At 37.8% G+C, this 15,441-nt stretch overlaps 1 protein-coding gene across 1 annotated transcript in view; it reads left to right on the top strand.

Moving 5' to 3' along the window:
• Positions 1–10,862, top strand: part of ATF7IP (activating transcription factor 7 interacting protein) — a 28,479-nt gene extending 17,617 nt beyond the window's left edge. The window contains exons 6-16 of the mRNA XM_053469114.1: positions 1,067–1,132; positions 2,701–2,780; positions 3,321–3,406; positions 5,139–5,279; positions 6,176–6,778; positions 6,993–7,060; positions 7,259–7,328; positions 7,622–7,756; positions 8,406–8,594; positions 9,636–9,736; positions 9,935–10,862. Of these exons, the coding sequence (XP_053325089.1) occupies positions 1,067–1,132; positions 2,701–2,780; positions 3,321–3,406; positions 5,139–5,279; positions 6,176–6,778; positions 6,993–7,060; positions 7,259–7,328; positions 7,622–7,756; positions 8,406–8,594; positions 9,636–9,736; positions 9,935–10,351 (1,956 nt within the window). The 3' untranslated portion in view covers positions 10,352–10,862. The remainder of the gene's footprint in view (positions 1–1,066; positions 1,133–2,700; positions 2,781–3,320; positions 3,407–5,138; positions 5,280–6,175; positions 6,779–6,992; positions 7,061–7,258; positions 7,329–7,621; positions 7,757–8,405; positions 8,595–9,635; positions 9,737–9,934) is intronic.
• The last annotated feature ends 4,579 nt before the right edge of the window (positions 10,863–15,441 follow it).

Genomic DNA, 15,441 nt, shown 5'->3' with positions numbered 1-15,441 from the left:
AGCCAATCACTAGCTGTTATCATAGCCCAATCTCTATTATACTATCTCTAGAACATCTACCCCAGATAATCTGATTAATGAAAGCATCGCCCTAAACAATCTGCTCATTGTGGTATTTGAGCAGGAAAAAGGAACCCAGAATATCACATGACTGACAATGGCCCCAGATAAAAGGTCTTTATTGGAACAAACTAAAATGAGACTAGGTTTTTGTCAGTGCTAACATACATTACTGTATTTTATGCTCAAGGAAAAAATTATAAATGCCTTTTAACCACTTTGGATATTTCCCTGCCAGTGCACTTAGGGTATCTTCCTGCTGACTGATATGGTGTAATATCTGAGAAGGCTGTATCAGTCCTGAAAATGAAAAGGTTCCCAGAGGGTCTATCCAGACCCTCCTGAAACCTCTGATGGCAGTGCAATCAGCAACAGTTGAGATCAAAGTGAAAATATGGAGGAACTGTGTTTCTCCTTCTTCAGAAGAGAATAGACATTAAAAAATGGAAGAAATGTAAAAATAGTTGCCCAAATACCTCTTACTCTTCCCACTAGAAATATGCATTTAAAATACCCCCTTTTGCCTTTCTCCCAATCCAATGCTCAAAATTAATTAAAATCATGTAAATAGAGAATTTTGCTGTCTTTATAAAATAAAAAACCTTTGCTCGACATAAATTGTGGGGGTGTTTTATTTGTGGAAATCCTAGGTAAAGTTGGAAAAATTGCTTACTGTGTGTTTGCAATGAAAGATTGGACAAAAAATATTGGTATATATATAATGTGTGTGGGTACATTGAAAATGGGAATTAAGGTTGGGAAAACACAGATATGGCAAAATTGGCAAATACTCATGTGCATTTCCCATGGTAATATGAACTGTATTTTATTAAGACTAAATCACTATTCTGTCTGGCTTTTCTTTTTTCATTTTAGTTTAGCATTGATTTTAAATGCCCTTTTCAATGCCTAATCAGTCTTTGTAGATAATTTGCCTAATTATGATTGTCAATAGTATATTACTATTTTTTTCTTAAATTATCTCATCTTTCTTAAATGCTTATAGGCTAAAATTTCCAGACTAACCAAGCGTTTTGGTGCAGCAAAAGAAGATTTAAAGAAAAGGCCTGAGGTAATTAAAACAGAACAGCCACAGCAAACTTTGTATTTGAACGATCAATAAAATTTGTCCCCAAAATAGTGAAAATACTATATTTGAAAGTGTTTTTTAATATAAGATGAAAAATGTTTGTCATGCGGTTTAAGTAATTTTAAAATTCATATAGTTAAATCTATTAAAGTTGTTCCCCCAAAAATATGCAAGAAAATAAGTATATGTGTAAAATTAATATGCATGGCATGCTGTTTTGTATTTGTGTATAATGCATACCCACTAATACTCAAATAAAACATGATTTAAAAGTGTGTATGTAGTAAGCATATGCAAACAATCAAAAGGTGACATACCTCTCTGTCTGCATAGAATGTTTTAATCTCATTAACAAACTAATATTTTGGGTATTTGTGTATTATTCGTATGTACAGTATCTCACAAAAGTGAGTACACCCCTCACATTTTTGTAAATATTTTATTATATCTGAAAAAAATGACACTCTGCTTCAATGTAAATTAGTGAGTGTACAGCCTGTATAACAGTGTAAGTTTGGTTTTCCCCTCAAAACAACTCAACACACAGCCATTCATGTCTAAACCTTGGCAACAAATGTGAGTACACCCCTTAAGTGGAAATGTCCTAATTGGGCCCAGTGTGTCAATATTTTGTGAAGCCACCATTATTTTTCAGCACTGCCTTAACCCTCTTGGGCATGGAGTTCACCAGAGCTTCACAGGTTGCCACTGGAGTTCTCTTCCACTCCTCCATGACGACATCACGGAGCTGGTGGATGTTAGAGACCCCCACCTTCCGTTTGAGGATGCCCCACAGATGCTCAATAGGGTTTAGGTCTGGAGACATGCTTGGCCAGTCCATCACCTTTACCCTCAGCTTCTTTAGCAAGGCAGTGGTCATCTTGGAGGTGTGTTTGGGGTCGTTATCATGTAGGAATACTGCCCTGCGGCCCAGTCTCCGAATGGAGGGGATCATGCTCTGCTTCAATATGTCACAGTACATGCTGAGCACATGCACTCAACTTTTTTGGTCGACCATGGCGAGGCCTGTTCTGAGTGGAACCTGTCCTATGAAATCGCTGTATGGTCTTGCCCACCGTGCTGCAGCTCAGGTCATCGCCTAGGCCATCTTTATGTAGAGCAACAATTCTTTTTTCAGATCCTCAGAGAGTTCTTTGCCATGAGGTGCCATGTTGAACTTCCAGTGACCAGTATGAGAGTGTGAGAGCGATAACACCAAATTTACCACACCTTTCACATGACACCAGGGAGGGGAAATGGCTAATGTGGCCCAACTTGGACATTTCCACATAGAGGTGTACTCTCTTTTGTTGCCAAGGTTTAGACATTATTGGCTGTGTGTTCTTATTTTGAGGGGACAGCAAATTATACAGGCTGTACACTCATTACTTTACATTGTAGCAGAGTGTCCATTTCTTCAGTGTTGTCACATGAAAATATATAATAAAAGATTTACAAAAATGTGAGGGGTGTACTCACTTTTGTGAGATACTGTATGTATGATGTGTGTATGCAAAAATAATAAGATTTTTTTCGTTGTTTTAACAAAGCAAACTACAGCCACACAGCCTTCATCTCCCAGAAAATCTTCAAATGATGTCACACCAAGCAGTAACACTGCGGCACACAGGTGAGCTGAAATGATCTGTTTGTATTTTATATACTCCTTTTAATGTGAAGTGGATATGATCATGATCGGTTCATGATCAATATTTTAAAGCTACTGTTCATACCCATGTATATTTATTCTGGTAGTGCATGTAGATAAAAGCAATGACAGACATGGTTCAGTTTGCATTAATCTAGTTATTTAAACAAAAACATACCGCAATCGTACAGCACGCGCAATTTAATGCATGTGATCAATTCCACAGATTGTCCACTGTTGTGATGCTTTAACATATTTGAAAACCCTTCACAAATTGGTTTGTGTTGACATATAGTCTGTGTTCCAGGTTGTTAAATAGTAGCTGAACCAAGCAATAACATTAAATTCATAATTTTGGTCATTTCTGGGCCAGTTTGGTTCTTCTTTTTGTAGGTGAGGTAAATTGTCCTTAGGACTATTCGGTGTTGTGGTGGTTGACCTTTTCTCCATTCGTGTACTAAACACTCGACTCCATATGCACCCTTTATTTTTTTTTATGTTTTTATTTTGCCTTTTTTATAGAAACTCTGGGACAGTAAGACAAATGTTGGAATCAAAGCGAAATGTGGGTGAGACCACTACATCTACTTTCCAGTCTTCAACTGCTGGTAAATCTTGAAAAAACATGCTCCTGTCTGATAGCAAACATTGTTTTGTGTCCAGTGGGTGATTTTTATAAAACATGGAAACTTATGGAAGCCATTTTAAATCTTTTCTGTTAAACAGCATTTTGTCAACCATGTATATATGGTGCCACTTAAGGGTCTCCATATTCACAGCACTCCTGCTTTAAATGTTCAGTGCCTCAATGCATTCAAATAGCATTGAAATATTCACCAATAATTCAAAGCACCCATCATCGTATCAATAATAAGAAATATTTTATTTGCATCAAAAAAAGACATTTATAAAGGATAAGGTTAAAATGCATGTAAGCCGGGGCTTGACAAATTTGTTGTGAATCTAGGCGCCAGCTAAAAAAGTTAGTTTTAAAACAATCCTGGCTCCTAACAGTTGGTCAGGAGTGATCTGATCATCATCATCAGCCCACTTATTAAACTCACAGCATTTGACCTGGAAGCACCCTGGACTTTCAGGTCAGTGCTGTTTTTTGGGGGGGTTTTAATTATTTTTTTTGATAAATTATTTTCCATTGGAGCACAGTATTGACTGATATTTAGTCCACAAGCTTGGGGGGACAAATGTTAACCCCTGCAATGCCACGAACGTGTCATACACAATTGTGGCATTGAAGGGGTTAACACTGCACTGTCGCTCTCATGCAGCGGTCAGGCAGCAGGGGAGGGTTGGGGCTGGTCTCCACACCAAAGAACCCTCTCCCCCTGTCCCTGAAGCTGCCTCTATAGACCAGCCATTGCAGGGAGGAGTCTCTTTGATGTCTGCTGTAGGCTTCCATGCCTACAGGAGTCATCAAAGGGCTTGTGGGGGCTCGTTTTTGCTGTTGCTGGTCTGCCGGGCGATCGCGGCATTGAAGGGGTTAACGCTGCACTGTCACTCTCATGGAGCGATCAGGCAGCAGGGGGTGTTGTGTCAGGTCCCCACACTTGGGGACCCAATCAAAACTCAACCCCCTTTCCTGAAGCTGCCTGTGGCAGCTGAAAACGCGATTGCAGGTTTTCCTGCAATCGCGGTTTCAGCCTACAGAATCACTCTGGGAGTGATCACAGGCTCGACTATGGCGATGTGGGGGCATTTTTTATGGATTTAACAGGCTGACAAACACCTAGACACCAGGACAAAATTCTCTGGTGCCTGGGATTTGTCGAGCCCTGATGTAAGCTGTTTTTTTGTTTTTGTTTTTTTTATCCCCAGCCAAATAACCACAAGGCAATCACCCACCATGCACCTGTGCCTACCTGCCCAGCTTAACCCATCTTTTGCATGTTTAACTCCATACATGCTGGATGTTAAATGTAATTGTATTGCTTAATTTCTAAACAGTGTTATTTTTACCCTAAATTATTTTGCACTTGTAAACAATAACCATAGTATTAAATAGAATATGTTTGCAGTAATGCTATATTTATATTACCTTTAAGGTAACAGATTCTATTTAATAATTTAATTCTCTGTCATGACTAAATCATAGGGGCCATTTATATATAAATTAGAAATATGTGGTAGTTGTATTGACTATACCTTTTCAGTCAAGTCCCCAAAGTACACAATAATCCTATAAAACTATAGCAGAACTACTAAAATGTGCTGGGAAAAATGTATGCCATCCTTCAAAGGGTTAATTAGAAATATGATCTAGGTGTTAAATACTAAATCAAACTAGACAGTTCTGTTTTATAAAACATATATATTTGTTTTTAGTTCAGCCTTCACTCCCGAGTCCATCCAGTATTTCACTGCGCAGTCCTAGCACCACTACACAAATATCTGCAAATCAGTCACCTGCAAATACAAGTCTTCAGGGGCGAACACCACCTGACTGGAAACTGATTCAGCAAAAAAGTAAGTTAAGAAGCTGCTGCATGTTATGCTGATACATTGTATGGGATGTTTATGAGGAAGCGAAGAATGGGTTTTTAACCAGGATAAATCTTTTTAATGTAATTTTGCTCTACAGTATTTTGCTACAGAAGTGTACATTTGCTGATACCCCCCCCCCAAATGCCACTTAAATATTAAACAATTTAATTATGGGGAATAATAAAATAGAAACCTGTTTAACCAACCCTTATTAGCCAGGATTTGTCAATGGGTCAAAATCACCTCTAGTAGTCCAAAAACAGTCTACAAAATCATGAATTCATACCAAAGAAGTATGAAGAACAGTCCTGCCTTTGTTACGCTCTATATAGTATTTAAGATTTGCATTTCTATACAGCCAGACAATCGATCAAGCTATCTTTCAATGCTGTGATGTATTTGGTTGAAGTTCTGATATGTGGGACATAATATCCCTGCTGTTGACCAATAGAGATAGACATAAGAGAATAAATATACCATATGATCAATGTGGGGGTAGGCATCAAGGGAGGTGTAGCTATTGAGATTAGTGTGAAAATAAGCGTCTGCAGTATTTTTTATTTTATTTTAAGGAGCATGGCTTCCATGTTCCTGAAACATATCTGGCCCTGATGATTAGACAGTTTATTTTTTATTCTCACCATTAATTGTAGTATAGAGATTTTGTAATATTAACTAACAGTGAGTTGTGACTGTGGGTGAGATGATTAACTTTGCATTCTGAAAGACCAAATTGTCCCTTTTCTCAGTAGAAATGTTTGCGCTTTTATATTGCATGGTTTAATGGGATATTTTTGCCTAATCAGTTCTTTAGTTTAGTGAATAAATCACTGAAGATTGTCAAGTTTGATCATTTGTTTTTTCCCCTTCCTCCTCAGTTAATGCTTCAAGTATAGGTGGATCGCAAACCTCTCTAACTAGCCAGTCCAAACCCTCTGCTTCTGTCACTTCTACTCCAGTGATGACTTCTGTGATTCCAGCACCTAGTAGTGCAACGGTTGTTGGGAACACCCAGGTGTCTGCAAGCAGCACTCAATCAATGTCTGTCTCTCTTCAGTCCCTTCCAGTCATTTTGCATGTCCCTGTAGCCATGCCTTCTCAATCACAAATTCTACAAGGTACAACAGGGACCTTAGTAACCAACCAGCAGTCTGGGAATGTTGAATTCATCTCTGTTCAAAATCAGACCGCAGTCAGTAGCCTCACAAAAACAACTCCTGTTTCCCTGGCTGCAAACAAACCTATCAACAGCCCCTCAATGCCTAGCCCAGGTATTCAGCGGAATTCACCAGCTAGCTCTGTTGCATCAACTCTAGCAGTACAAGCAGTACAAACGCATTCTGTTGCACAGTTATCCAGACAGTCATTGCCACCATTGGGAACCTCTGGCATATACAGTCAAGCAAACAGTCGGGCATCTTTGCAGCTCAAGGCGGGTTTTAGCAGTCCTTCAACTGAGTCACCTACTCTTTCAAGAACAGGTATTTTCAGGCATATGGAGCCCATTTTATTAACTCTACACGTAATTTTTATGTGCACATTAAAGATCAAAATGACTATTGTGATTTGCCTTTGAATAACGCATTTGTTAACCATGTACAGATATAAACTTGTACATTTGTTGCTGTATCAGTATTTAGCAGAGCTACACAATCTGACGTTTTTGTCAGTAACCCTTACAATGTAATTTAACAGAACTACAAACCAGCCGAACACCAGTAGCAGAGACTTCAAGCAAACGTGCACCTGAGACTACAACTCTGGTAGGTTATGTGTTAAACAAAAGATAAGGTACAATTATGCAGTACTCTATACAATCTATTTTGTGACCTGTATTTAATATAAAAAAAAATGTGAATCTGCAAGACAGTATCAGAATTATTACTTGGCTACTGCAGTGAAAAGTCAATGTCCAAACATATTGTGTGTGTGCATGTATAAAATTAAACTTCTTTCTTCAGAGTGGAAAACCTGGAGGTGGAGTTATTGACCTTACATTAGATGATGAAGATATGGAGACAACCTCTCAAGGTGGGTGGTGGTGCAAATCCATATTTGGTTTCTTTGTATTAAATTATAGGTTATCAAATTATATTGGCCAGTGCAAAAGATGTACTTGACATATTAGGTGTGTGAGGGTGGTATAAATGTGTAACTGCATACACGGAAAGAACGTTCAATCTGCAAAAATTTAAATGATGACCTAATGTCTTCAATATATTGTAACTGCAATACTATGGCATATATATATATATGGGATATTATGTTATGAATGCCAAGCTCTTTTATTTCCCTCTTCTGCATCTAACTTGTATTCATTTTAGATCCCAGAAGAAGTTTGTCAGGAACTATTCAGTCTTCCCAAATTACAGGCCGCACCTTGCAACAGCCCAACACTCAGCAGATACAATCACCCACAGCACTTTCCTCTCAAGCCACTATACATGTGTTACCAACAGGTAATTTACCCATATGAAAACATTAAATGTTCTGGTTGCAGATGCAGAGATGTTCTTAGGTTTGTGTTTTTTAAATGCATGGTTACATTGTTAATGTAATACCAGTTTTTAAGATTTTAAAATTATATTCTGTGGCAAAGTGTCCATTAAAATTAGTTTCATATTGTACAAATAATTACTGTTTTTTTTTTTAGAATGCAACTGCTGTGAAGCTGCAGTGCTGATAGAACAGTGTTTTATAGTAGTTCCCTTTGTCTAATGTGCCATGTCAGAAGGGTCTGTTTTGAAGTCCCCATTTTTCTGATTTATGATGCCATCAAATATGTATGGAACTAATGATGGTTAAGAGGAGAAAACCTCTATGTTCTGACTTTAAAGCATTTTTTTGTAGTCAAGTAAACAGAAAAAAAGAAAACAAAAATTAGCTGTTTACCGTATGATTTTAAATGAACACATCTAATTATATATATATATATATATATATATATATATATATATATATATATACATATATATACATACACTAGTTCATGTGAGGTTTAAGAAAAAAATCATGCATTGGCAAGTCAATGATGTAGGCATTTTGCTTAGTTTATGGAAGACGGTAAAGGAGTATTTATGCGTTTTATCATTTTGCTTTTAAATACAGCACAGACAACTGTTAACGTAACCCAACGACCAGGGACTCTAGCTACAACAAGGGCTCCAGCACCCAGACTTCCAAACAATCAACAGATGGTCTACACTACAAGCCTCCCTACTGTCCCAGGTCAAACAACAGTGCGTAACACTCTTATGCAGAACCAGAATCTTCGGCAAGTCAGCCCACAAACTGGAGGTAATAATAAAATGAAAAAAAAATATTTAAATAGTCATTCTATTACGGATTTTTTATAACAGCATAAATGGTTGATTGACGCAACAGTTTAGAAATACTCTGTAGGTGCTTCCATCCATCTTCATCCTAATTCTACCTGGTTTTGTTGTAACTAAATAATGAGAAACCATCCATTGAACCAGGGCTTGACAAATTCTGTTTGGCTCTTAAACCTGAAGATCTAAATCCCAATAAGCTAATAAATTGATACGATAAACTATTCGTAAATCAAGTTAGTAACTTAATAAATATTTAGTTGCTAAATTATTAAAACTTGATAAATGCATTAGTATGTTATTAAACATAATGGAAGCAACCTTAATATACTGGGATTGGAGCCCCTTCTCCCTAGCCTGTGAGTCGGTCAACAGGCAGTATGTGATAAACCCCAATCGCTGTAATATGAAAGGACACTAACGAGTGCGTTAATCACCGGACGTTTTGTTAAAGACCAAGGCACGTTGATTGATATATAGGTAGTTGTCTCTTTCAAAATGAATCCTAAATTAGAGACTCCACAACAAGAGTTGACCGGTAATTGGTTTTAGAACTTCAAACTATAGATAGGAGCACTTCTGGCTGTTAAGCACAGTTGCTGCCTGGATCAGTTTCCCCCCCCCATGTCCTGCAAAACCCATGACGCCAAGTGATTTCTTGACACCACGGCGATCTGGCACCTGGGGATTGTTGAGTCCTGCCCTAAATGAGGTACTTTAGTGAGGCTAGATTTTCCATGTGTTTGGCAAAATCCTAACAAGATTTTTTTTCTTCTTAAAACAATGCATTTCTTAAATTCCTGCCATGTGGAATATTTTGAGTTTTGATTTTGGTCACTTGGTTATTCCTCTGACCTTTTTTTTGTACGTTTTTTTGTATGTTTCTTCAGGTTTCAGTAAATTTAAGATACAGCCAAGTAATTTGAACAATGATATCTACAAGTTTCAAATGGTTATAAACAATCTGATCCACTGATAACATTTTGTTCAATCCTGCAAATTTTAGGGTTACCTGTACGGATGCCCCAAACTACTGCGTATGTGGTTAATAATGGGATGTCCGTAGGTGCAGGACCCCAGCTGACTGTTCATCATCGTCCACCACAAGTAAGTGTAAATGCTTATATATATATATATATATATATTTTATTTTTTTTGGAGCAGTAACTATTGAGTATGTTTCCATGAAATTGAGTAATAGAGTTGAGTTTAAATCTATAGAAAAAAATAAGATTCTCTTTTTCAGTAGAGCAAAACTATTTCCCCCAAAATATACTGTTCCATAAATCTTTTCATTACAAATAGGAACCAGCAAGACCAATTCACCCAGCTCCTCTTCCAGAAGCTCCTCAACCCCAACGCCTTCCTCCTGAAGCTTCTGCAACTTCTCTTCCTCAAAAGCCTCACCTCAAATTGGCTAGGGTACAAAGCCAAAACGGAATTGTTCTTTCCTGGAGTGTGTTGGAAGTAGATCGCACTTGTGCCGTTGTTGACAGCTACCACCTGTATGCGTATCACGAAGATCCAACTGCAACATCTCCTTCTCAGTGGAAGAAGATTGGAGAAGTAAAGGCATTGCCACTCCCCATGGCTTGCACTCTTACACAATTTGTATCAGGCAGCAAGTACTATTTTGCTGTACGCGCTAAAGATGTTTATGGTCGTTTTGGTCCGTTTTGTGATCCACAGTCCACAGATGTCATCTCCACTCAGAACAATTAAAACACTAGGATATTTTTTTCTTTTGTATTTTTCCCCTTTTTGTTTTCACGTTGTAAACCTGAAGATGAAAGTAATTGTTAAATATTACACACACTGTTGGATATTTCTGGGATCAGTGTACATCAGTCTGCTCAGATGGACCAGTCTTCTTCAGCATGGATGAAACTATCCTCTTTCGATTAATTGCACTGACTTTATTAAGAGTGTACTGTTGTGGAAGTCATGATTCACCATCCAGACGCTGCGCTGTGTATGTCAGTGGATATAAGTACCTGTTCACTGGATGGCTGACAGTAAAACAAAAAAAGTTAGACCATTTGGTTTAGATGTAAAAGTAAACCATATTTCTCAATGGAAAACAATGGCAATTATAGCTGTTAGAGAGGATAAGTATTACAGACGAAATAGTGGTGCATGGGTAGCTTTTACACAAAGACTCATCCACATGATCTCCACTGGATGGGGATTCTCACACAGGGCAATTATATGTACTTTTGAGCAAGAAAAATAATTTAGCTTTTTTTTTCTTTTGTGCCTTAACTTAAAAAATTAATTTTTAACCATCTTATATTTCGAGAAGCGTTATGGAATGCAGTTAGTCCATGTCTCAACGCTAAAGGAGTTGCTTTTAAACGCCAAAATGTTTTTAATTTTTTTTTCTTCTTTGTAAATATGTTTATTTTGTATTGTACTAATTAATTCCTAGAATGAAAGAATAAAGTATATGAGCAGGGCCTAGGCAGTGTTTTGTTCTTTTTTGTTTGCCAGACAAATTGGTATCCACCTCCATCTGTACTGTATTTTGTGTGTATTATATATATATATATGTGTGTGTGTGTGTGTGTATACACACACACACATTCTAATTTTGGTTTTATAACTTGATCGTGCCTCCCTACAGATGACATATATTTGGAAATACATGCATGTATTATTTCATATGAACAGCTTATCCTCACACTTTCTTAAGAGGATAATATTTTTGTATTAGTATAGTTTCTTGACACAAACTTTGGCAATGCCAACATGGGAGGGATAGTTTTGCTTGCTACAACTCAGAGAAGTCTGTTTTGGTGCAATGCAAGACTTGTTGTAAACTTCTGGGTTGTGTGGTTTTTTTTTTTGTTTTTATGTTGTAAACTTGTTAACATTAAATTTGCAACTGTGGCACAAGCCTAGATAGTAGATTGAGACAACCCAAACCTGAAATTAAGCAGCTACGAGTTATTCTTCCATTGAGTTATAACCTTCACTCTACCAGCTATCAACTGTAGATTGGAGCAAGACTGTATTAGGCAACGGGGAAATGCTTTGCTTGAAAGAAATATTGTTGCATTATATGTAAATAAATAAATTTTTTTTACAAGCCTGTAGTGTTGTTGTTTCCCTAACCTAAATGTGATTGATACAAATGAAATGTTTTATAAAATGGTATATAGTTATAGTTCAGAGATTATAGGTCATTGTTGTAGACTACAACAATTAATCTGAATATGGGGTTTGGCATTCCTTAGTAAATGAATCACATCTACCCATGCATTTATATAATTTATGGGCCATAATTAAGGTTTAAGGCATTTGTGCAATTAAAATTGTTTGGTTCTCTGCACCATAGATTGTAGAGTATTTTACTGTTCTGTTAATTACAGAGAGGTGTCTAATATAACAGCGTATCCTCCAAAACAAGCATAATGCATCTAACAGTGTTTTTGTTTGTAGCATAGTTTGGCTGTATTTTAACTCCTTTACGACCTAGAATGGGCTATGTCTGGCCCCTCTCCGGGGCGTTAACGTCCGCCATACACTGTATGGCGTTGGACACCTGTTTTAAAAAACGATCACCTCCTAAGTTTCAATGGTGTCGCTGAAATGCCTCAGCGACACTGAGCACCCACCCTAGGACGCACTGTGACCACTTCTTGTGTATGGCCACATGATTTATAATGTTTGAAATACACTTTTCTAGTGGCTTATTTGCTCTGCGCAAGTTTTTATTTAAAAGTACAGTCAAATTGAATTTACAAAAATGAGTTCATGGAAAGGTTGTCTAATTTCTCATTTAAATTATGCTTCAGAATATTTTGTGTTTAACTGTGTTTTAGATGTATTTATTCATAGTGACAGAATGTGGTCAAGAATGATTTTCATTCTAATGCATAGCATGTAGATTTCTTGTGACATGAAGGTTCAGTTGTGCCTCTTCACCTTGAAAGTCTCCATAAGTAATGGCCAGTTACAACAGAAAAATTTAAAGGAGAGTCATTTATTATCTCTAGTATAGCCTGCTATTTGTTATAAAGGCAGAAACTGTAAAACGTGTAGATTATCTTATCTGTTTTGTGCATTATATAAATGTTTATACTGTCTAATCGTATACAGTTTGGATTGTACATTTTTAGGTACTGTGTTATCAGTTTACTTCTTCTGCTACCACACTGCTTTATGATATGCATACTATTTAGCGCACTGCAGATTGTTTGTATTCATATAATTGATAATTTTCTTACAGAAATACCGTATGTTTTAAGTGCCTGGCCTTAGGTCAGGAGCATAATCCTGCCTTATTTGTTTCTAACTGGTGTGCAGTGAGGACAATTTGTCCATGAAAAGGGCCAGCAAAATCTATATGAAAACGGGACCATGGTGACCTAGTCACTTCCCATGGGGGGTGTACCGGGGCTTTAGGTGGAGCATGATGTGTGGATTGACATGGTGCGCAGTTCTTTACCCACTTCTCAATTAGTTCATCCATTTTAGGCCACCAAACATAACTTCTGGCTAAAGCGTTCATGCAAACTATTCCAGGATGTCCCTCATGGAGGGCATGTAAAACTTTAGCTTGTCCTGCATTTGGAATTACCACTCTGTTTCCCCGTAAAAGACAACCTTTATAGGCAGATAGTTCATGTTGGCGCACTACAAATGGCTTGAACTTGTCTTCAACTTTTGCTTTTGGCCACCCCCTCCAAACCCAGTTGAGCACACGGGAGAGCAATGGATCCTTGGCCGACATGCGCGCAATATCATTTGCATGTAAAGAAGGGTTTGAAACAGATTCCAACATTAGAACCTCGGACATAGGAGGAACAAGGAAATCAGGAGAAGGCAAAGGTAACTGGCTTAACCCATCAGCATGTCCTTACCAGGACGATACTTGAACTCACAATTATAAGCATTCAACATAAGGGACCACCTGAGCATTATGGGGAAATAATTTGAGGAGTGGGAGTATTGCTGGTGAACAGACCCAGTAAAGGTTTATAATCTGTTACAATAGTAAACCTCCGCCCATACAAATAGTCATGAAACTGTTTTACCCCGAACACAATAGGTAACACCTCCTTGTCAATTTGGGCATAATGCCTCTGTTGTAGATAAGGTCCGTGAATAAAATCCCCTAATACCGTTTCTCAAAATGTGACTCAAAACAGCTCCGATGCAGTAAGGAGACGCATCGCAGGTAAGGTTGAGCGGTTTATCTAAATCATAGTGTACAAGGACACTGTCAGAAAACAACAGCTTCTTTGCAGCATTGAATGCTTTAGTATGAATGTCAGTCCACCTCTATGGAGGGTCTTCATCAAGTAGACGATGCAGAGGTTCAGCAACAGTGGCTTTGTCAGACAGGAATGAAAGGTAAAAATTAAGCAACCCTAGGAATGCTTGCAGTTCTTGTTTGTTGGTTGGAATTGGAGCCCTATGGATAGCTTCAACCTTGGAATCACTTGGATGAATGTCATGTGCGTCAATTCTGTAACCAAGGCAATCCACACTGCTTACCTCCAAAACACACTTTTCTTTTTTAAGTTTTAGACCAGCGTCAAGGAAACGTTTCAAAACAAGTTGTAGCTGTGCAGCCAATGACTGTGGACAATCTGCTCCAATAAGAAAGTCATCAAAATAAGGAATTTACCCGGAAGTCCAGATAAGAGGGCCTCCATTAGTTTCTGAAAACTGCTCCAAACAGCTCCAAACTGCAAAAGTTTTGCTCGGAAAGCTCCTTTGTGTTATGACTGTTTGTGCATCAGCAGCCTCATCATTCACATGTAACTGCTGGTAGGCTTGAGCCATATCTAATTTGGCAAATACCTTCCCTTTTGCCAAAGTAGTAAGAATTTGATTAACAGCTGGAATTTGATAAGGATGCTCTTGCAATGCTTTGTTGATTGTACATTTGTAATCCGCACAGATTCTGACATCACCATTTGGTTTCATCACTGGAACTATGGGTGTACACCACTTAGGATGTGTCACAGGTTCAAGTATACCTTGTTCTACAAGACGTGTAATCTCAGGATCTATTTTGGGTCTGAGAGCTAATGAAACTTTGCAAGGCTTCATACAAACTGCAGGTACTGTAGGATCTAATACAAAAGAAACAGGAGGACCTTTATACATGCCCAGACCTTCCTCGAAAACTGCACTAAAGTCATCAACCACATTCTGTAGTGTATTTGTGGATACATTATGAACTCTAGTTAATGTGATTCCTAGGGGTTCAATCCACTCTCTACCCAGCAAGCTTGCTCTTTGTCCCTTAGTAATTATTAAACGTAACTGTCCTCTGAATTTACCATATTTGACTGGTATAAAGCAAGCACCCTTGACATCCACAGCTTGTATGAGGCCATAACAAGGCAAATGTCTCCTCTGAAATCAAAGAATATGCGCACCAGGAATCTACTTCCATTTTGCAACGAACATCTTGGAGCACAATCTCAGTGTAAATCTTAGGCCCTGATGGTGAATTTTCCACTTTATTTACATTTGAGTAAACACCTGTAGTCATTTCACTACCCCAAACGGCATGTGGAATATTAACAGAGTGTGCTGCGGTTGGCATTGTACTTGCATTTTTATATTGGTGAGTGACACTATCAAAGAAAAAGCTGAGCTTTTACCAAAGAAAAAACATTCTCTGTAGTAAATTAACAGATTTATAAACAAAAATTAAGGAACAAGTCAGTTAGTAGCCGTTTGGATCTGTTTTGGAAAGAGATGAATGTTGCACAATATACAGTTTCTGTTATGTGGTTTTCTTGTAATACTATGCAACAGAAGCATGAAATTATCATACTACGTCTTGTACA

Source organism: Spea bombifrons, chromosome 6 (genome assembly GCF_027358695.1).
Source record: "Spea bombifrons isolate aSpeBom1 chromosome 6, aSpeBom1.2.pri, whole genome shotgun sequence".
Lineage (NCBI taxonomy): Eukaryota > Metazoa > Chordata > Amphibia > Anura > Pelobatidae > Spea > Spea bombifrons.
Note: the sequence above shows the minus strand (reverse complement) of the source record. Positions and strands in the feature narration are given on the sequence as shown.